The sequence below is a fragment of the Girardinichthys multiradiatus genome, chromosome X, assembly GCF_021462225.1.
Source record: "Girardinichthys multiradiatus isolate DD_20200921_A chromosome X, DD_fGirMul_XY1, whole genome shotgun sequence".
Classification (NCBI taxonomy): domain Eukaryota; kingdom Metazoa; phylum Chordata; class Actinopteri; order Cyprinodontiformes; family Goodeidae; genus Girardinichthys; species Girardinichthys multiradiatus.
Window position 1 is genome coordinate 13998996 of NC_061817.1, and position 21937 is coordinate 14020932.

At 40.4% G+C, this 21937-nt stretch overlaps 3 protein-coding genes across 4 annotated transcripts; 2 read left to right on the top strand and 1 right to left on the bottom strand.

Annotated features, from left to right (window-relative positions):
- The first annotated feature begins 2485 nt into the window (after positions 1-2485).
- LOC124862428 (protein FAM234B-like) lies at positions 2486-15562 on the top strand. The gene is made up of 13 exons (XM_047356325.1): positions 2486-2584; positions 8275-8817; positions 9115-9228; positions 10351-10518; positions 10736-10851; positions 11035-11185; positions 11369-11507; positions 12504-12698; positions 12846-12924; positions 13041-13208; positions 13299-13419; positions 14486-14712; positions 14807-15562. The coding sequence occupies exons 1-13, from the start codon at positions 2548-2550 to the stop codon at positions 14807-14809; spliced, it is 2061 nt and encodes a 686-aa protein (XP_047212281.1). The 5' UTR covers positions 2486-2547; the 3' UTR covers positions 14810-15562.
- A 1137-nt stretch (positions 15563-16699) lies between these two features.
- On the top strand, positions 16700-18023 carry LOC124862817 (essential MCU regulator, mitochondrial-like). 2 transcript variants are annotated; one of them, XM_047356955.1, is made up of 3 exons: positions 16700-17285; positions 17508-17631; positions 17802-18023. In XM_047356955.1, the coding sequence occupies exons 1-3, from the start codon at positions 17022-17024 to the stop codon at positions 17846-17848; spliced, it is 435 nt and encodes a 144-aa protein (XP_047212911.1). In that variant the 5' UTR covers positions 16700-17021; the 3' UTR covers positions 17849-18023. The 2 variants fall into 2 exon arrangements, with proteins under 2 accessions (XP_047212911.1, XP_047212913.1); XM_047356957.1 differs by having other exon boundaries at positions 16727-17285; positions 17474-17631.
- A 1143-nt stretch (positions 18024-19166) lies between these two features.
- Positions 19167-21454, bottom strand: LOC124862818 (NADH dehydrogenase [ubiquinone] 1 alpha subcomplex subunit 6-like). Its single transcript, XM_047356958.1, has 3 exons — positions 21285-21454; positions 19531-19646; positions 19167-19387 (listed from the first exon to the last, which is right to left on the bottom strand). The coding sequence occupies exons 1-3, from the start codon at positions 21421-21423 to the stop codon at positions 19256-19258; spliced, it is 387 nt and encodes a 128-aa protein (XP_047212914.1). The 5' UTR covers positions 21424-21454; the 3' UTR covers positions 19167-19255.
- Positions 21455-21937: the final 483 nt, after the last annotated feature.

Consider the following 21937-nt stretch of genomic DNA (forward strand, 5'->3'; position numbering starts at 1 on the left):
TTAATAATAGAATAGAATAACCTCTTTGTTGTCATGCAGAAATATCGATTAAAATAAACTATGTTGCCCCATCAGACTATAAGAAAAAGAAACCTTGTTTTTGTCGTCTCCCGCTTTATACAGAGCCGGGTTGTGGGGGTAGCAGACCGAGTAGAGACACCCACACCTTCCTCTCCTCAGACACCTCCTCCAGGGGCAGCCCAAGGTGTTCCCAGGCCAGCTAGAGACATAGTCCCTCCAGCGGGTCCTGGGTTGTCCGCTGGGCCTCCCCCCCAAAGGGACATGCCTGAAACATCTACCAAGAGAGGCATCCAGGAGGCATCTGATACAGATGTCCAAGCCACCTCAACTGACTCTGCTCAATATGGAGGAGCAGCAGCTCTACTCCAAGCTCCTCCCGGATGGCTGAGCTCCTCACCCTATCTCTAAGGGAGTGCCCGGCCACACTGTGAAGGAAGCTCCTTTCAGCCGCGTGTATCTCGGATCTCGTTCTTTCGGTCGGTCATGACCCAAAGTTCAAGCCCATAGGTGAGGGTAGACCGAACGGTAAATTGAGAGCTTCACTTTTTGGCTCAAGACCCCAAGATACTTGAACTGAGGATCCACTCTCCACTTTTTTTTTCTCTCAAGTGGAGAAAATGAACCTAAAACATATGAATATTACAAAAAAGTTTACAAATGTGTTTAAAAATAAAATGCTTACACTATAAACATTATTTTGAATTTAGACAAAAAATAAATAAATAAATAAATAAAATACATTTCCAGAAGCACCAGCAGGACAGAATCAGTGTATAACATTAATAAATACTGGAACAGGAACACAGAAAATCAACTTTAAATCCCATAATACAGTTGGGCAGGGGCAACACTTGGCGTTACTGTCCAGCAGATGTCAGCAGTCGTTCGTTACAGTTTGAAAACAGTAATTCATTTATTGCAAAGCAGCAAAAGAACAGAAAAAAAAACCAATAACAACTATGTTTTACATATTTTTTTTAATACTTCACTTCTGTGATTATATAGTTCGCTTTTACTCTAGTTTCGACTATTATTATTATTATTATTATTATTATTATTGTTATTATTATGCCTCTCTGATAGCTGACCGCTGGAGGTTAGCAATAGCACTCGTAAATCCTGCAAAGCGGGTTTACAAATTAAATGGATGGATGGATATTGAATGACATAATAAACTTGCTCTCCTAGATTGTTTCTCTTCTCATCCATCAGTTTTTGCTAACAGCTCTCCTCCCACGCCACCTCGTCATTACTTCTTCCTGGGGGATACGCAGAAATGGATACGCAGAAATGCGTCCCCATCGTGTGACAGAGAAAAATTCCCAGAATGCAATCGGGCGGAGCATAACTGCTTCGGTCCCCAACGCTTGTTTATCATCAGCGTTGCCGGTGTTGCCAGATTGGGCGGGTTTCGGCCAATTGGGCTTGTTTTGAACACGTTGGGTTGGGAAAAAAGCTTTAGACTGGCTGCTAAAATGTGGGCTGCTTTTCACAACATTTCATAGTTTTTAAGAAAGTATTTATAAGAAAATTCAATGGAAATAGTTGTCGTTGAGTTAAAAAAAAAAGTACAAACCTACACATTTCAATAAAATGTTTGGTCCTTGCACTACTTTTACATCATTAGTTCGTTTATTTTGAAATAAAGAGAATCGGTCGAACTTGACATCATCAATCGGTGATAGTCATTGGTTAATGAAGTGCCACTGTAACCCATTTTGGTCTGTTATGGATGTCTGATTCTGTGGCCTTTTCTAATCATCTCTTTGCTGCCCTAATTAAATATATCTGTCCTTGTTGCTTATCTGCCGCACCGCTCACTACTACAGCTTAGACAACATAACTGTTGATTTCACATTAGATGCAACACATAGTCAAGGATAAACTGATACAAGAGGATGACCTTTAGGAGGGTTAAGAACAGTTACAGATAAAAGCAGGACTCACGCTCCATTATTTGCTCCTCTCGGTTCGTCCCTAAGATGGGCTGAAGGGGGCCCGGTACCGAAGGTGAATGTCACTATGTATCTGTTCAATTGATACTCTGTACACTGATCATTATTTCACAAGGTAAATACTTTGCTGGTTTTACTGGTTGGGTCTCGGAACTGGAGAGAAACGGACCTGGTGGTGGACAGGGAGGAAAAAGAGTAAATACTCCCATTTTACAACAGGTCCATGTCAATTATAAACGACCCGAATGGGGTTAAGAGTTCAACTGTTAAGCTTTGAACCAGACGTTGGGAAACTGCATCATGCTGAAGTGGGAAAATACAAAGAAATATACAGAAAGGAATGAGAGGCTGGTCCGGAGTTAAAATCATCCATTGCCTCTGTCCCAGGAGATTACTCAAAAGCTCGTTGCAAATATTATATTACAGCAATCCAAACACAAGTGTATTATGATGTTCAAGAGGGGTTGAGACGTAGGCTGGTTTTTACGGGGGTGGGCGCTGAAAACTATTAGTCAGATCTGGCAACCCTGATTCGCTGCCTCGCCTCGGTGTCTCGCGGAGAGGAGAAACAATGGCTGCAGCTCTGTCTCGTGCCCTCAAACTGCCCGGTGAGATGCGCCTCAATTATTCCTCCTTATTACGGATAGACGGACAAAGAGGGTCGCTAGTGGTAACACCGGAAACTGTCTGTTGTCATCTCCTGTCACTTGTCAGCACACTGAATGATCAGTTCATTCATTGGTTCTGTTAAGCATCAGATGGACTGTATCATCAGATTATTGTGATTTATTACGATGTTATATATGGCGGATATGGGTTTCTTTGAATGCAGCGTTACTTTCATACTAACTGCGAGCTAAGGCAATAAGCTAATGTTTATCCAACGCAAAACCGCCTTGCTTCAGTTCGCAGAAATAGGAAATACCGCATCTCAGATCATGCAAATAATGTACCGACCACAAACTGAAGTATGTTACCAGAAAGAATTATTTATATTCATTAAATCTGTATGATTTCATTTTTATTATTATGTCTCTATGATTAAGATGGTTTTGGACTGTGGTCATATTGTTATGCTTGCTCATCGTGAATAAATTATTTTATGTCAAACAGACTGCAGAGTAAAACCCAGCTTGAATTAATAAGCAAATAAGATTTAACCATACATATAAATAAACAAACATGCAAATCAGACTAAAAGTAGGATTTGCATATTGAAGGCGGATGTTTTGTGGAGGACACAAATTACTGTTAGTAACGTTCTGCTTGGAGGCAGATTTCTGCAAACTGAGCCAAAGCACAATCTCTACAGACTTAAAGGTGCTGATTTAAAAAAAAAAAAACAGCAATCTTTCAATTTCTTTTTCTTAAAAATTAAATCTAAAAAGTGTTGTACATATGCATTCCACACCCTTTACTTTGATATTCCCAATTAAAAGCCGACTTCAGAAGTCACCTCATAAATAGTTTATCCCTAGAGTCTATCCCTGTTTAACATAATCTCAGTATAAATGCAGCTGTTCGCAGTAGTTGTCAGAGGTTTGTTACAGAAAATTAGTGAACAGCCAGCATCACGAAGACTAAAGAACACAGCAGACAGGGGTCAGATAGGTTGTGTAGAATTTTAGGGCAAGGTTAGGTTATTAAACAGTGTCCGAAGCTTTAATCATCTCTCAGAGCACAACTGCTGACCTACCAAGAGTGGCTATCTAATTAAACAAAGAGCACTAATCAGACAAGAGGCCCATGGTGATTCTGGGGGAGCCGCATTGATCCACAGCTCAGGTGGAAGAATCTGTTGAAAGGACTACTTTTTTCTGCTCCATAAAACAAGCATCAACAAATGGTTTACTGGCACAGAGAACCTGAAGACAACAATTAGCAAATATTTATTGCAGTTTAAGCAGTTCTTTGCAATAGTGATATTGCGTGCAGTGATACGGTGATAACCATGAATTTGCAATTAATTGTTCAGCCTTAATGGTCATGCACCTAAACTGGCAGTCCAGGCAAGAAGGTAGTAATCAGAGAAGCATTCAAGATGCACAGGATTTTTCTGGAGGAGCTGCAGAGCTCCACAGCTCAGGTTTGAGAACCACTCCATGCTCCTGGTTGGTTTGGAAGAGTGGTGAAAAAAAGTCATGTTTGCAGTTTGCCACAAGCCATGTAGGGGACACAATACACATGTGCTTAGATGAGACTTTTAAACTGTTTTGATTGATGTGTGGAGGAGAACTGAACACCATCCCCACCATTAAATATGGTGGTGGCAGCATCATTCTGTGGGGATGCTTTTCTTCAGAAGAGACAGGGAAATTGTGGAAAAATGTGTATTACCAAAGAAAGAGGCCGATGATTGTCACCCAACCAGCTTTATTATAACCTTGATAAGAGAGAACAGTTTTACACCATCCTACATGTATTCAGGAGCCTTGCCAAAACCGTTCAAACTAGACAAAGTAAGAAAACTCTATTATAACAGCTTCAAGGTAATCCCCATGACAACAGGGCTCCCGTAGGAGGGACAGAGGTAAAGCCTGATGTAATTCTTCCCCAGACATGTTGACAGAACTCAAATAACAGAGCGGCCTCTGTTATTTGAGTTCTGTCCCTTCTGGGGAGGACTGGTGTCTAATGTCCTGTGTGTGTGTGTGTGTGTGTGTGTGTGTGTGTGTGTGTGTGTGTGTGTGTGTGTGTGTGTGTGTGTGTGTGTGTGCTTGTGTGTGTGTGTGTGTGTGTGTAAGAGGCAGGAAAAAAAAAAAAAGGTTTAGTACATGGTGCAGATTTTGCAGAAACAGAAATATTCTCAGTCAGTTGTCCACATACCTGTCATTTCCATTTTCTTCTCTTTTTTCTCTCATTTTCTTTTGTCGCTTTTTAAAATTGTAAGGCTGAATGCGCTTCCTGTCGGAAAATCTAATGTTTTAATCATATTCATTGATGCATTCGGTGCTTTTTGGTCCATATTTTGTATCGTAAAATCAAAATTTTCTCCCTGGGGACGAGGCAATTCCTTAGAATGTCTGGGTAATGGGGCAATACTCTTTTAAAACCTGCAGACGTCTCCACAGGAGAAGAGCTTTCTGGCACCCTAATAGCCTTCTTCCTAACTGCTTCTAGGAGAGCCCACTCAACCACAGCCAGTGAGTACTGGTCTTTTGCAGTGAACCGCTTCCCACTGTGGACAGCACATTCGTTTACGCTAATCAGTCAGGAAATCCGGATCATGGCACCAAATTGTTGTGGAAAAATTCGTAATTACCAAATAAAGAAAATAATAAACACACATTATCCACAGTCTGTCTGTGTTCATTGGCCTTGTGTACAGATGTATCAATAGAAGGAAGAGCATGGACAGTTAAACAACTATATAATAGAAAACAATACAGAGAAAACAAGAAAATCACCATGGGATGGGGATTAAACAGTGGTAAAATAATCAAAATCATGAGAGAAAATGGTTATTACACAGTAGTGAAGTCATCGTCATCAAAGTAAAGTTTCAGAGTCATCAGATTTGTTGAAGGGACATTAGTCATTAGTCAGGCCATTGTCTCTAATAAGGTTTAAGAGATCATTGCTAAACAAAATGTGTTATTTGGAATAAAGCGAGCACTGAAAATGGAACGATTAATGGATGAGGGAGTCATGTTTAAAGCTAAGAACTGGGTGGTCTGTGTCATATAGCAGGGGCGGTTGGACTAGGGGGAGGACTAACACTTTACAGGAGTCAGGGCACCATAATCTAGCTGTAGGCTTACCGTGCATAAAATGCAGATGTACACATCAGCACTGTGGTACTGGTCATCGTAACCTCGACACAAAATTACACCAAACTATGCAGCCACTGTTGTATTTCTAGGGACCTGTGTGGATACCTGTTTTTGACCCAGCTGATCCAGTTCTCCCCAAAGCAGCTCTTTCAGACATGGTGACATTCTGAGCAAAAAACACGTGAAAGGAAAAAAAACATTTTAACACAACATTTGTAGATTGACTGAAAAGCATATACACTGAAGCGCAAGCATGTAATAGTTTATCCCCGATCTTCTGCACATCTTCATCTAGAAGGCCTGTTTATGGCAGGCATCCTCTGCTTGACTTGGATGAGGATTTTAATTTTTAAACAAACGTTGCACTGCCCAAGGGATTATTATGCTCTGTCAGAACAGTGTTTTCTTCACCCTCCTCTTCACTCACACGCCGGTGATCAGCTTACAGTTCTTTGGCTTGTGGTGGGCCGTTGTCCTTCATGGGGTGATCTCCTTTCTTTCCATCCTGTGATCATTGGAGCAGTGGCCCATTGGCTTGGGCTGACGTCCTTCAGGAGTGGAGTCTTCTGGTGAATTAAAAACCCATCTGCAGTTAGTGGCCACTGTTCAAGTCAGCAACTGGAACAGTCCCTGTTCGTGTTTGGACATTTGCTGGTCCAATAACCTTGCTGCGGTTGGTGTAATATGACTGCACCCTGCTAATGGCAGACAGCTCGCATCTAGAGAGAAGCTTGATATACAATGCAGACAAACTTCTACAGTAATAGCTATGTTGTTGTAGGTACGGAGGAGCAAGTTCATATAGCGATTCAAACATTTCTAGTTTCACATTCAAGCTGTAGCATTATTAGTGGTAATATTCAAGGAAAAAGAAGAACATTCTTTTAATAATTCCAATTTGATAAGAGATAATTTGACATCATTTTAGTTCTCCTAAAATCCAGTTTTATTGAAAATTCCTATAGCAATTATGATTTTTCTGTAACATTATTTCCAGTTTCAGAATACCCAAAAATTATTTCAAAATGGTCTAATCTGTGGAGATGTATTATTTTCCCTATAATTTGCACTACTGTCCCCATAAGTGATAAAACTTTTCTAACCCAGTGTGTCATTTTATTTTACTAAGGCTGACATCCTGGCCTGTTACGCATGGTCCAACCCATGCGTCAATTTATCAAAATGATAGAAAAATGTTTTAGCAACCAGGACAACATTATATAGCATTTAAACAAATTATGTATAGCAATTTCCTTCTGGCTAATAGATTGTTCCTCAAAAGGTTCGTTAATTAAAATTTTGTCTCAGTTTGTGCATTAATATAAAGGTCCATGCATATAGAGTTAACCTAGTTAAACCACATAGGATTTATGTATTTGAAATACTTATAGCTTTTGTTAACTCTATGTTTCAGCAATTTAAAGCATCAGAATATCAGAATGACTTAATGTATCATTTCAAATGAACGAGCATTAATCAAATTAGTCTCAGAGTTCACAAATATGAATTCACCTAAATTAATATTCAAAAAATCTGGTTATTTCTAACTGCAATTACCTCAGTTTTATTAACAATGAAACATAAATTCAGTTGTTATGCAGGTCATTAATGTTAGAAATGAGTCACACATCTTGTTTTGTAAAAATCTAAATTTATGGAAATTTTTCATGCATTTTTCAACCATAAAACCTACAAACTGAGCCTAATTATTAATTCCCAGTAAGTATAGAATCATGACTCAGGTTCTTTATCAAAATATATTCTTTATTTTGTCAGCTAGTTTAATTGCACCAAGAGAAAGTGTTAAATCCAATAAATCTCAAATGATTTTGTAAATCAGACTAATTCTTTGAAGAAGTTTAAACTATTTCTTAAACCTTTTAATGGTAAAATACAGAAATATAAATGTCATGCTTTGTCCTTATTCGGTTATTATATAAACATGCATTAAGCTCAGTAGTCATTGCAAACCCCTTTTTTATTCTCTCTCTCTAGAAAGTTCTAGTTTCTTCAAGTGTTTTCCAACCATCTTCAGGGCAAAGAACTGAATTAGCTCAGCAGCAGATCATCAGGGTCTGCAGAAACCTTTTGACAAATCATTTAAAAGCACGTAAACTGAGGCAGGCAAACATTTAAAGCACAAAGGACACCACACTCAGAGAACCATAGATGGGAAACACTGGTGTTTCTTGCTGTTTTCTTACAAATCTTCTAATAAAGTAGGGCTCTTTGTTCAGCTGCACTAGTGACTATCAGAGAGTAATAATTGTAATGACTTTTATGAAATTATTCGCATACTCGGTCAAGTCTGAAATAGATTACTCACTAAATTTGGCAAACAAATTCGCATTTGTTTGTTAGAGGGTCAGGTCTACCTGGGTTTTAAAATATGGAGGGGAAAAGCAACAAAGAAAGCCAGGTATGATTAGTCAATGTTGTCATAGCAATAAATCTGTAATTATCCCTCATCCCAACAATACCATAAACACAGTTTATTCTGACCAGCTGCATGTGTGTCCATGCAGGGAAGAAGGGCTCAGACCTCGGGGACTATGACCCTCTCACTCAAGCAGACAGTGATGACGAGAGCGAAGAGGATGACCTTGTGCTTAACTACCCCAGAAACGGTCTGGGCAGGGACAGCTCTCTGGGCTCGGGGTCCTCAAAGCTGCGTGGTGGAAGATCGGGAAGGCATGTTGGTGCCACAGATGAGGTGCAGGATGAGGAGGACGAGGAGGAAGAAGATGAGTGGACGGACCAATTTTCCAGCAAGTCCAGAAAGGGCAGAGAGAACCTGAAGGGAAGCCAGTACTGGAGCCACAGGGACTCCGGAATAGGGCAGGACAGAGGAGGAACTGGATCGTCTGGGAGTGCTGGGCTGGGGGCTCACAGCTCTGAGGCAGCGGAAAAAAGGAAGAGAGCAAAAAATGCAATCCGAAGTGCATTTTTCCTGGTGCCTCTTGCCTGTACCACTTTGATTGTGCTGCTGTGTGCATTTCTGGTTCCCTGCCAGAAGGCAGAGCTGGAAAAGAAGCTGCAGTGGGAAAGAGCACTGGGAGATGCAGCAGGTAAAGATTGCTAAGTATGAAATCTGCAGTTTACTGAAATCAAGCAGAAGATATAAATACTTATTAACTGGTCTGCAAATCAGGGCAAGTAGCTAAAGTAGCGTTAAAGGCTAACTGAGAAGTCTCGTTGTCTAGATAATGATGTCTTTGTTTTTACGTTTATAGTTATGGTTGATCACACAGGATGGTTAGCCTGTCTTCTGCACATTTACACTGCATCCCAACTCAATACAGATAGTATAGATTTACATGACAGAGACTAACATTTCCCTTCTTCTTGTTTTGGTGTCTGTTTAGGTGTCACTCCACCTGCACTGGCTTTGTGGGATATTGATGGTGATGCAGTGGAGGATGTGCTTCTCGGTGTTACTGAATGGACCAATGGCACGCATGCAACACAAAGGAACAAAAGTAAGCTCTGAAAAGGTGTGGCTGGAAAAAGATATTTAGTGTTTTTCCTCAAAAAGACTGCAGTGTCAGACCCTTTGATCCACTCATATATTAGATCCTCTGGTGATGGCAGCTGTCTGAAACAGATGTTTGGAAGGTGTATGCGTTTCAGCTTTCTACTATGGTCTCCACTATCCTGGAATTTAAGCTGCCACGTCCTAAATTACCGGGGAAAGACTTTATTGTACTAGATTTGTTGTAGTAATTCATTTTATATTAGCAGCAGTTTCTAGGAACTTCTAACTACTAACTTGTAAAAATGTCTCATATACCAAAGGCTAACAATAATAAATAGCAATAAGATGCACAACAGCTAGTTTATAGCTGATCCAATAAGAAGTTGGAAATCTCAGGAAGCCATTAGTTTTAGCTACTGCACAAATACAAATGCAATCCATTCAACTCACCGGGTCAATACTTTGTAGAGCCAGGTTTTGCTGCAATTACAACTGCAAGTCATTGTGGGTATGTCTCTACAATCTCTGTACATCTATAGAATGAAATCTTTGCTCATTTCTCCGCCCCACGGCATGATGCTGCCGCTACCGTGTTTCAGGGTAGTGGTGGCGATGGCTCAGGATTATGTGCAGGTTGAGTTTTCCTCCAAGCACAGCAGTTGGCATGTAGGCCATAAGTTAAATGTTGGTCTCATCTGATTAGAGCAATTTCTTTCACATGTTTGCTGTGATCCGTGCATGGTTAATGGCAAACTGCAGACAAGACCTCTGATGGATTTCCTTCAGCAATGGCTGTCTTCCTGCCGACCTTCAACAAAACACCAGATTTGAAAGGTGTACAACCTATAGTAGTCCTACCAACAGATTCTCCCACCTAAGCTGTGGATCTCTGTAGCTTTTTCAGAGTCTACATGGGCTTCTTGGCTGCATTTCACACTTTGTTTTTTTCATTTAAAACCATTCATCATTTTCCTTCAACTAAATTATCTGTCACCTACCATCCCAATAGAATACACTGTTCTTTGTAAAAACGGGAAAGGTCAAGGGGTCTGAATACTTTTGCAAGATACTGGAATAAAAACTGTTGCAGGTGTCTCCTTTTAAAAGCATGATCTTGTCCTTCTAGTTTACAGCGTGGTGACTGTCAGTGCTGTCAGCGGTCGGGTGTTGTGGAGGAAAGTCATGAATGAGTCCGTGGTCTACATCCAGTGCGGTCTGCAGCGCAGCACGCACCCGTCACCTGTTTGCCTCATCATCGGAAAATCCATCATGATGGCGGTCAACAGTACCACAGGTTAGAGGATCACCATACAGAAGCAGCAAAAGATCCCCTTAACATTATGGTTATTTTTGCATTTCATTATTTTCTGGATGTATTAAAACAAAGAAATCTTCCAAAGTACAATTATTAACTTGTACATCAGGCATTAAGGTTTGAATCATAAACACTCTAAATGAATGTGGCCTAAGCTCCTAACATGCAGTAACGGAAGTTTTCTTTCTTTCTTTAGGGAAGAAGCTGTGGTTGGTCGTTCTTAAGGACATTGAATCCCAGGCAGTGTTACTTCCTGACATCCAAGATGACTCAGTCCCAGATCTTCTTGTAGCTACTCTGCCCACTGATGAGGTACATTTTTCACAAATGTTAAATGACCCATAAGCAGTCTTCATTGATTTGGAAAAGCAGTGTGTTTGTTTTAATCTGTCATATTCACCTGTTCCTATATCTCACATAACTAAATGAAGCTGAATCCTATTTCTGATTTTACCATTTTCTTAATGTTAATGTGCGTTTGATTTTCATTTTCAGACTTTTGATTTGTCTCTGACTCTGATCTCTGGCCTGACGGGAAGAACAGTTGGACATCCTGTCTCCTTCAACCTTACAGGACAAGGAAAGCTCATTGGCCCTTTGCTGCATGAGACACAGCTAGGAGCGTACTACATCCTGTTTGGACTAGGTGAGCGAGAGCAATACAGAATATATCAAATATCTCTCTAGATAAGCTCTCAGCTGTCAAAAATTTATAAAAACATTCACAAGAAGATAATTAAATGACTATCAAGTGGAAACTGATTGGGATCCACTTTCATAATATAAACCATGTGCTTATGAGTCATGGTGTTCATGGATGTGTCTTCAGGTAGCGTCCAGGCCATCTCTTTACAAGACATCTACCTTCAAGCCACGGGCAAAGTGCCCAAACCTCATCCTGTACGGAGGAAGGATATGATCTGGGAGAACCTGAAGAAAACCAACTCCTCCTTTATTCATATTTACAGGTACGCCCTCAGTGCTGACCACATAAAATGACACTCCTGGTAAATAATAAAAACAAATAATAAAATAAATTGATCTCATATTGCAGTTACATAATCCCTCACAGAAAACAACATTTAAAAATCCCACCTCTAATTTGAGTATATTTATAAAATGAGTAAAGGAAATTGTGTATTAAGAAGTAATTCTTTTTCAAAATCCCTAGCAGCATAGTTGTTGGCACTTTAAACAATCAGTTTGAATAAATGCAACTAGAAAAGGTTTATTTATCTGATCAGTTTCTAGGAACTTCTAACTCGTAATCCATGTCTTTCTGTTTCCATGGGGAACAGATATAACATGAGAGCAGAAGCACATTTCTCGAGGGGCCATATTTGTACAGTGTGCAGGATGGTAAGAGAAGTTAAAAAAATCTTCAAAGCTCACAGTTTAGAGTCTCCCTAATAACCGTTAAATACAAGCTACATGCCAAATATTTGTTTGGGAAATGCAAACACATGGAAGTTGCCAAACACTGCTGGGACATTATCTAGAACCGTGTGCTTTGCTCTAATCAGACTGAAGCTTTTCAGCAACAACCCAGGTATGTAGAGTAGAGGATCTGGGATGCTGTGACCTTGTTTCTCTTCCAAAGGCATCATGAGGTCATCGAAACACCAGGAGGTTTTAAATAGAAATCTGGTGGATTTTGCATGACAAGACAAAATGGGTTGTCATTTTGTCTTTCGGCAGGATAATGAACAAAAATATAAAGCCAAATCAACACGGAAATGGTTCACCTAATGAAAAACTAACCTTCTTCTATGATCATCTCTCTAAATCCTTAGTGCCACTGCAGGGTGAGCTGGTTGAGAGCATAAAATAAGACCCTTGACTCTGGATGATTTAGAGAGATCTCCTAGTAATAAAAATCGTTTTTTTATGTTGATCTAAGCGTCGTGAATTGTTGGTAAAGAAGACAGCAGTGGTCTCACTATGGTTGTCTCCATCTGTTTTAGAGGATCAGAGCGTGTAGAATTCCTGACCCCCCTCGTGGCTGGTTTCGGACACAACCGCAACAGTCTGGACTCGGTTTCCAACCTGAACTCTACCAGAAGCGACTGGGTGTTGGTTTACGGAGCCAGCACCCTGTCCGTGCTCAGACAGCAGGACTTGCACAAAGAGTGGACTTTCAACTCAGCTCAAATTCACTGGTACGACACCTCTGTGTATAAAATGATGGAGCATTTCAGCCTCTGTAATAGGCACACAAGAAAGCAAATCAGTGTGCAGAATTGCTTCAGTATAAGTATAATGAAAGGGAACATTTTCCTAAAATTAGATGTTTTTTCCCCCTACAGTCAGCCAGCTTTGGGTCACTTCAACAATGATGGAGTTCTGGATCTTTTCATTCAGCATTCAGCAAACGGCATCATGACAGTAAATATTTACCTTTCAAATTTGAAATTTAATACAGGCACTCTCCAGTAATGTGAAACATTTCCCTTTTTGTGTATGAATTTATGTTCAGTTTCCCCCTGCACCTTGTCTTCTAGGCACTGATTATTAACGGGGCGAATGGCACCCTCCTCTGGAAGGCTGAGTTTGTATGTCCTCGTCTCCTTTTGGAGTCATCCACTGTATTAACGTCAACAGGCCAATCAGCTTTCCTCTTTTGGGCCAGCAAGCCAATCAAAAAACATAGCAACGTTGCTAGAGCTACAGTGAGTCTCCTGTTGATACTAAACATCTACTGCTGCAGGAATAATAAAGATAATATCAAACTTGTTCTGAACTGTCCAAACTGTGTCCAGATGGCACCGGGTGTCGCTGCAGCAGAGCCGCTCATCAGAAAGCTCTTCCTGATGCACCCGGCTTATCCCACAGTTCTGCTGCAGCTCAGCAGTACAACGGACACAGCAGTCACATTTGCAGGTAAGATGCACCAAGGTATTTAATTAAATTTGTTTTAGATCATTGTGTTAAAAAAGATACATGTGACTTACAGTGCCTTTGGAAAAGTATTCACACCCCATTAAGCTTTTCCACATTTTGTCACGTTCTAGTAACACATTTTTATGTATTTTATTGGGATTTTATGTGACAGACCAACACGAAGGAGGGCGTAATTGTAAAATGGAAGAAAAACGTTACTTGTTTTGTTTGTTTTTTGTAAATAAAAGTCTTCAATGCATATCTTTTCACCTCCCTTATCTCTTATTCCTCTCAGTAAAATCCTGTGAAACCAACTCATTTCAGATGTCACCTAATTAGTAAATAGAGTCTACCTGTCTGTAAAATAAGAGCATTAAGGACAGACATATAACATGCAAAATGGTATATGTGCCAAAAAACTAATATTGCAGATCATCCTGAACATACCAACCCCCACTGGGAAACGTGGTGGTGGCTGCATCATGCTGCGGGGAGGCCTAACCCTGACACAGGCTATAAAATACTACCTCCAGTAGGACAACAACCCTAAATATACAGCCAGAGTAATAACAGAATGGTGTAGGTCCAAGAATACTCTTTTAAAATTTTCTCTGAACCGTGTTAAAATGGTCAAGTCAAAGTCCAGACCCAAAAATTTAATTGAAAACTGCAATTCAGGGCACGGCGCTGGTGGTGTATGGGTTCAGCACGTGACCATATATAGAGGCTATAGTCCTCGGTGTGGATGTCCGGGGTTCGAGTCCTGGACCCAGTGACCTTTCCCGAATGTCTCCCCCTCTTTCCTGTCTACCAACTCTAGAATAATAAAAGGCCTCTAGTGCCACAAAAAAATATATATAAAAGAAAATTGCAATTCACAAAATGCATTATATCTGAGCTTGAGCTAATTTGCATGTAGCAATTTCCTTCACCATTTACAGTTATGCCCTTCTTTCAGTTGTTCTCCAAAATAAAATCACAATAAAATGCATTGTTTGGTTTTTACATGATAAAATGGGAAAACGTGAAGTAAACTGTATTGTATCAACTACTCTCTTTCTGACAGTGAGTTACCTGGAGCATCTAAAAGATGCCACCTACATCACCGTGTCCTCCCGGCCTACGACCGATTCGGAGCCCAGCACCTGGATAGTGGAGAGCACGAGCCTCAAAGCTGCCATTAAGAGAGGACAAATCGTCCGGCTGGGGGAAAACGAGAAAACCGAGGCATCTGGTAAACTCGATGCGCTGGAGGTGACCACGTTCTTCCGGCGTCTCTCCTTCAAGCGTCAGGTAATGTTGTAAGAATAGTTTTTTGTAGTATTTTTATCAGGTAATCTGCAAGATGACACTGAGTAATAAATATTTACATTTTTTGTTTGTTTAGTGATGAGCTCTGAACCGCGGGCCTGCATCATGTGGAGCCACAGAACTGGGATCCCATGGGTGAAAGGGTCAACAGTTGTGAACACTTCTGCAGTAATGGGTCACAATTCATTTAAAGCTGTTCACATGCTGTTAGCTCCACTAAGAACTTTTACATTTCTGTGAAAATGTTCAGTGATACATTTCTCATAATTTATTTTCATAATTGAAAGTCTGATTTAACATATTTCCCATTTAGTATTTATTTAACTGAAGCAGAGCAACTTTATCCCGTAGTTGAAAGAATATTATTGCTGCTGGAACATTTGAATGCGTTGACATTCTGTAAATAGATCTTCCATACTTACTGTGTTCATGTCTACCAATAATATACAGCTTCTGTCATCTCCTCTAGGATTTACTTCTCAACATCTAGTATGATGTTGAGAAGTAAATCCTAGAGGGAGTCTGTAAATATTTAATAAGACAAAGTATTTATTTTCTTCTGTTTTTCAGTCAGTTTTTTAAGGAGTGTATGATTGAGCATTGTTTTATTATATGCTGGAATAAGCTGGTATTTTACACAATGCAAGTGGAAGTAAACTAACTGCTCCCTCAGCTAAGCTTCTGTTGTCCGTGCATATTCATAGAAATAGAAGAGAAGGCTGCGTTAGCTCCGTCATATGGAAGGCCGAGGGGTGCAGTGTTCTCCTTGGAAACTAGAACAAGCTTGAGAACAGGGTTTTCTGAATAAAAGTGGCACTAATGTTTACAAACAGATCATTTTAATCATTTCTTTTTATACATAAAAAGACGTGTTCTTTAATGCCAATAATGGAGATCATTAAAACAAAAACTGAATGAACAAAAATGCAGAGTACTAGAGTACAACCACTGGGAAACACATTGTTCTTAAAACTTACCCTTATGTACCTCTAACGATGTACCAGACTACATTTAGTTATAGTAATAAGTAAATAATTTCCTAGAGAACCAGCCAGAGCTATGGTTGGGTGGTAATATATATTAAGGTATGCCAAACATGCCAATGACATTCTTTTGAATAATGTAATAAAGGTTTTTGGAAAGTTGTTTTTGGTCATGCAAAAATATGTTGATATTAGTCACATTTGTTTTCCGGGATATTATTTTAAGGGATACGTTGTATAAAAGGGCTGCACGGTGGTAAAGTTGGTAGCACTGTTGCCTTGCAGCAAGAAGGTCCTGGGTTCAATTCCCAGCCAGGGGTCTTTCTGCATGGAGTTTGCATGTTCTCCCATGTGTGGGTTCTCACCAGGTACTCTGGCTTCCTCCCACAGTCCAAAGACATGCTCTAAATTGCCCTTAGGTGCATGAATGAGTGTGTGCATGGTTGTTTGTGTGTTGCCCTGCAATGAACTGGCAACCTGTCCAGGGTGTTCCCCACCTCCTGCCCATAGACAGCTGGAGATAGGCACCAGCTCCCCTGTGACCCACTATGGAATAAGTGGTAGAAAATGACTGACTGACATTGTGTAAATAGTTTTCTCAAACTATTGTAAAGAGGTTAATATCTGAACACTACTGATGGTCAGATGTAAAACCCAGAGGTGGGTGGTAGCCAATAAAATGTTCTCAAGTTAGAGTGCCATTATTTTAAAATATGAGTTAAGTTGAAGTAAAATGTAGCCATCAGACAAATAACCCAAGTAGGAGTGAAAAGTATTTGGGAAATGGACAACTCAGTCAGTAAAGCAGGCTGAGCAGACAGAAAATAGCACAAGAACAAGAAAGCTTGAGTACAGAAACAAGTCTTTCTTTGCCACAAACCTTGTGGGTTGGTGTCTGCATGTTTGGTTAAAACAGTTTATTTCTGGGCGCGGCGCTGATGCTGTTAAGGCGCGCGACCATATGCAGAGGCTGCAGTCTTCGAAGCGGCTGTCCCGGGTTCGAGTCCAGGACCCGGCGACATTTGCCGAATGTCTAACCGTATTTCCTGTCTGCCTACTGTCAAAATAAAAAAGCCTACTAGTGCCGAAAAAAATATATTAAAAAAAAGTATAATTCTCTCTGAAATGATCAGAGGTGGGTAAAGTAACCTAAAACTGTTCTCTAGTAATAAAAGCAAAAGGTATTATGCAGTAAAACTACTCCTACAAGTATTTTTCTTGAGTTACTGAAGTAAATGTACTTGAAGTTTAACCTATAACAATCCACCCCAAGTAAAAACCACTTACATGTTCTAGGTGAAAAGCAGAATGCAGTTTCCTCACACTGACGCCAGGTGGCGGTGTTTGCGCAGTGAAATTAGAAACACTCTTTTCGAACCTCACAGCTGCCGCATCACATCTGAATCTGTGAACATGGCCTCGGCTGCCCTTGTTCGCCTGCTCAGGCTGTCAGCTGTCAGGAACGGGCGCCTCTCACCGCGGAGACCCTTCAACGCCCCGGGGAGGACCGTGACGCCGAGCCGGAAAGCCGTGTGCACATCAAGCGGCGCCATTCTGCCCAAACCCAAGAAGGTGAGAGCAGCGTTTGTAGTTGAAAACATTGTGTGCCATTAAAAGCCCGGTTATTAAATTAAAACAAGATGGAAGAAGTCAACTATCTATCCGTGAAAGGGAAAATTGGTCTGTAATGAGGTCTGTCTCAGAGCTGCCATAACTAATTAAACTGTTTTATGGTGGGGACGTGTGGCACCGGGGAGCAGACCCCCTTTGGCCTCTTCCGGATTGCTCTGGTAGTGGTTCCCTTCTTATATGTGGGGACTCAGATCAGCAAGAGCTTTGCGGCGCTGCTGGAGGAGCACGACATATTCGTTCCGGAGGATGACGACGACGATGACTGAGGACTCCGTGGGATCATCAGGTAACATTGTGTTCCTTTTAAACATGTCTGCTCATGCTCGGTGTAAAGGCTACGTCGAAGTCCATTCAGTGCGCCTGGTTTTCTGTTCTTCCTTTTACAAGAGCATCAATAATGCTTATGTAAAATCTGTAGCATCTTAAATAACTTCTTGCATCTTATTTTCTCTGCAGATGTTCGTGTTTTAATCGCTACCAAGTGTCTGTACCCACCAATGTAGAGAAATGCCTTCCTGGAGGTCCTGTTGCTGTGACTCTAATTCACCTCTGCCTGCACTTGTTTCAGGGATTTTGCTGTTATTTGACAGACACAAGACTGTCGCTCCATTTTTGTATGGTACTGTATTTGCTTGCACTACAGGAGTCTTAATAAAAAGAAAAATATACAAAATGTCAGTGGGTTCTAGTGCAAGCCTTCCTGAAATTAGAATGGAAATGAGTCGTTGAAAGTTTGTGAGTACAGTCTATTTATATCTGGTGTACAACCTTTTCAGAACACAGTTCTGGCATCAGTGAAAATCTCACTTAAAAATGTCCTCCTGCATCAACTTTTGATGATGGATGGTTTGGACCCACTAAGTTACAGAAGCACATCAAAGGTCCTGAATGAGGTCCTAATCTAAATTGTCTCAATTTTAATTTCCCTTAGATTCAAACCTTAGGCTTGCCAAATCTGTTGTCTTCAGCCTATTTAGTGTCTTTACATTTTTAATACACTGCACGTCATTTTCTAGCTCATTTCAAATTAAGTTCTTGGCACTGTAAAACTCTTGCAATTTTGACAATTAAAAAGCAAGACTACATTAAAAAATAAAAGTTTGTGCTCTTAGAAACATTTAAAGCTTGTAGATGACCAGTGTCATTGTCTTCAGTGTATGAGGTTACACACCAGGAAATAAACCCCTTCTCCAAAACCAACAACTTTGACCTGGTGGGATCATGCTGAGGGTATGTTTTGCAGTCAGTGGTACTGCTCCTTCATGCAAAGTGAATGGAATAATAATAGGACTACCTACAAGTTCTTCAACTTTGTTCAACTCAACAGCTACAGTTTAGCCCAAAATTAGTCATTCCCCTTGGCAGACTAAGAAATATTTGGTTTCAGTTAAAGACGTATATAGTCATTATTTATACCATTCTCAATAATCAATGGAAAAATCTTTATTGTCCTTAACTAATGAACCTTTGGGGTTGGAAGGCCTCATTGCCATCACCCTATTCTTTAGCTCCCTCCACAGATTACCAAATTAGTTAGTGAAAAATCCATGAACAAAATTTGGCACCCCGTTTTTGATTCACATGCAAAAAGGCCCAAAGATAACACTGATGAATTTCTGATCATAACTGTAGCTACAGACTAAAAACTATAATTATTAAAAGCAGGGCGAGGTGTAGAACCTAACCTCCAGTTATTTATGCAGTATTTGTACTTCCACTGCTTTGACTGAACACGTACTGAAAGGGGAGTTGTTTTTGTAAAATGTAAGAAATAATCTTAAAATGAACCTCATCAAGACTAAAACAAAACCAGTGTAAGCATGAGAGAGATGAAGTGTGTATTTACAATTAAGGGGAACATCTTTCATTCTGGAAACAAGCAAATATGGGTCAGAGGTCAGCTACACAGTTCATGGGTCGTGGCCTTTGTAGAATTTGGACAGGAAGTCGGTTGCTCGAAGTTCTTCGGTCTCTTGGAAATAACGCATCACGTGGGTCTTCTGCTTCCAGATGTGGATTGTTTCTTGCAGTTCCATTTTACCCTGCAGTGTGAATGAGAGACAGCTCAATACACAGTGAGGGGCACGGGTACATTCCCCTCAAATATCACCAAGGGTTAGAGGAACCGCCAACTCTAGAGTCAAGACTGTAGCAATGAATGATCAGTGATGGGGTCACCTTTTACCTTAATGACCAGCATGTCTATCACACGGGGGTCGGTGACGTGCTTGTTTTTGTCAAACATCTCCCGCACTTTGTCTCTGCCCTGGCGAGTTGTGATGTCCAGCTGAAACAACGCCACTGCAGACAGAGTCGCTTAGTTTTAATAAAAGAAACAACAGCTACAATGACCTCAATAAGTACAAGAATATCAGGATATTGTTACCAACACAATTTGGAAACAAGTCATCCTAATATTAGTAATTTCACAGGGTAAAGTTATCACATTATGTCATTTTGACATTATTTAAACAAAAGCAATAATCATGGTACTGAGAAATAATCCATGATCAATAACCATCCCTGAGTGAAAGCTACAAAAATGTTACGTGTTGTTTTTCCAGCCTATACGGTAAGGATTTACTGGTTTTGTTTAGCAAATGTGATTTTAAATTTAAGTGAAAAATACTTCATTAATTCCATTGGGAAATTAAATGTTGTTGTAGCTCATATTAATTAAATTCATTTTTAAATCGCAAAACACAACCAGAATAAATCCAAAAATATTTAGCCCAGAATTTATCAACAATATAACGAGTAAGCCAGATAGAACATAATAGCCAATATGCATCTCATGAGCCTCACTGAGTGAACATTTAGGAGGAAAGTATTTTGCTGTGATTACAGCTGCAGGTTTTTGGGCTTTGTCTTTTCCATAAAAAAGACAAAGCCACAGCTTAGTCACATTGGATCAAAGGTTTCTGAACATCAGTTGCTATAGATTCTCAATTATATCGTGAGCTGACATTCCTTTCATTCCAGTGTAGATCATGTTTAGGGTTCCTGTCCTCCTGGAAGGTAAACTCCTGCCTCAAGTCTGTTTTAGCCTCTAACAGGTTGTCTTCCAGAATGTTCCTGTAGTTAGATCCACCCATCCTCTAATCAACTCTGACCAGCATTGCTTCCCTGATGAAGAAAAGCATCGTCACAGCATGATGCTGCCACTATGCTTCACCATGGGGACGAAGTCTCAACAGTGACATTAGGTTTTCTGCCACACAGTGTTGCAATGTATCCTCTACTTGGCCTGTAGCAACCCTTAAACATGCCGTTTAATTATTTTATGCTTGCCAGGTTTATGACTGAACAACCCATAGGTGTCCTGCTAACATACACGCTCCCACCTGGACTGTGGATCTCTGCAGCTCCTCCTGAGTTACCAAAGGTCTCTCGGATGCTTTTCCAGATTAATTCCCTTGTCCAGCTTGATAATTTAGGCTGACGCTGTCTTAGTAGGTTTGCAGCTGTGTCATACTTTTCCCATTTTTATATCATGGATTGAACAGTGCTCTGTAAGATGTTCAAAGTTTGGAATATGGTTTTAAAACAGAGACCTGCTCTCCTACCCGACTTGTCTGCTGTGTTCCTCGGTCTTCATGATGCTGTTTGTTCACTTCTGTTCCATATCAAACTCTGCGACTTTCACACAACAGCTGCATTTACTTTTCAGATTGCAATGGATTTTATTTGGGGGAATCAGAGTAAAGGGGAGTTGACTTTCGATTTATTTATTTTTTTTTTGGATAAAACTATTGTAAATCATGTATTATTTTCCTTTCACTCGCAAGCTTTAGAGAAGACCCCGTCCTGAAATGCTGAAGTTCTTGTAGAGGTTCAGTTAACCTCGACAAAAATCTTAAGCTCCACAGAGGCACGACCTTGACGCTACAGCCGCTGCTTAAACACCCCGGTTTCACCCTCCACAGCGGACTAACATACCTGTATTAGGTACCTCACGGTACCAGGCTCGATACAGCTCCCGAACCCTGCGCTTAGCTTCGTCCAAGTCCCGACTAAAAACCGGCTTTACCACTTTAGCAGCACCGGCTGCGGTACGGGTCGCAGCCGTGGAAGCCATGGCTGTTGCTGATGTCGTTGGAGGCGTTTCCGCTTTCAGAGCGTAAACCAAAAAACGTAAGCGCCCCCTAGTGGTAAAACAGGTTCAATACAAGACATGCCGTAATTAATGACTGTCGACAGCAGGCGAAATAAGTAGCTTTATTTGTTATTCTCCAACACTTTGCAGATTTCATGTTTAAATAACAATATTTTTTAAAACTTTAAATACAGCAGAGAATAAAACAGGCAATAAAGAACTATTTAGATACTCAAAAAGTTAACAGAAAAACCTTTATTCTCTGTATGAATTGTTACAACAGGGCTGATAAAACCAAAGAAGAGATGAATGATCATAATAAAATTTCTAATATGTGGAAACCAAACACAATATATCAACACAAAGACCTTCAATTTTTTTAAGCACCGCAGTGGAGAAGTGATGATTAGGGCTTGTTTGCAGCTATAGGACCTGGCTGCTGTGTAGTCACTGAGCAGGCATGAATTCCTCCAACAAACTTTTCTAGAGTCAACTG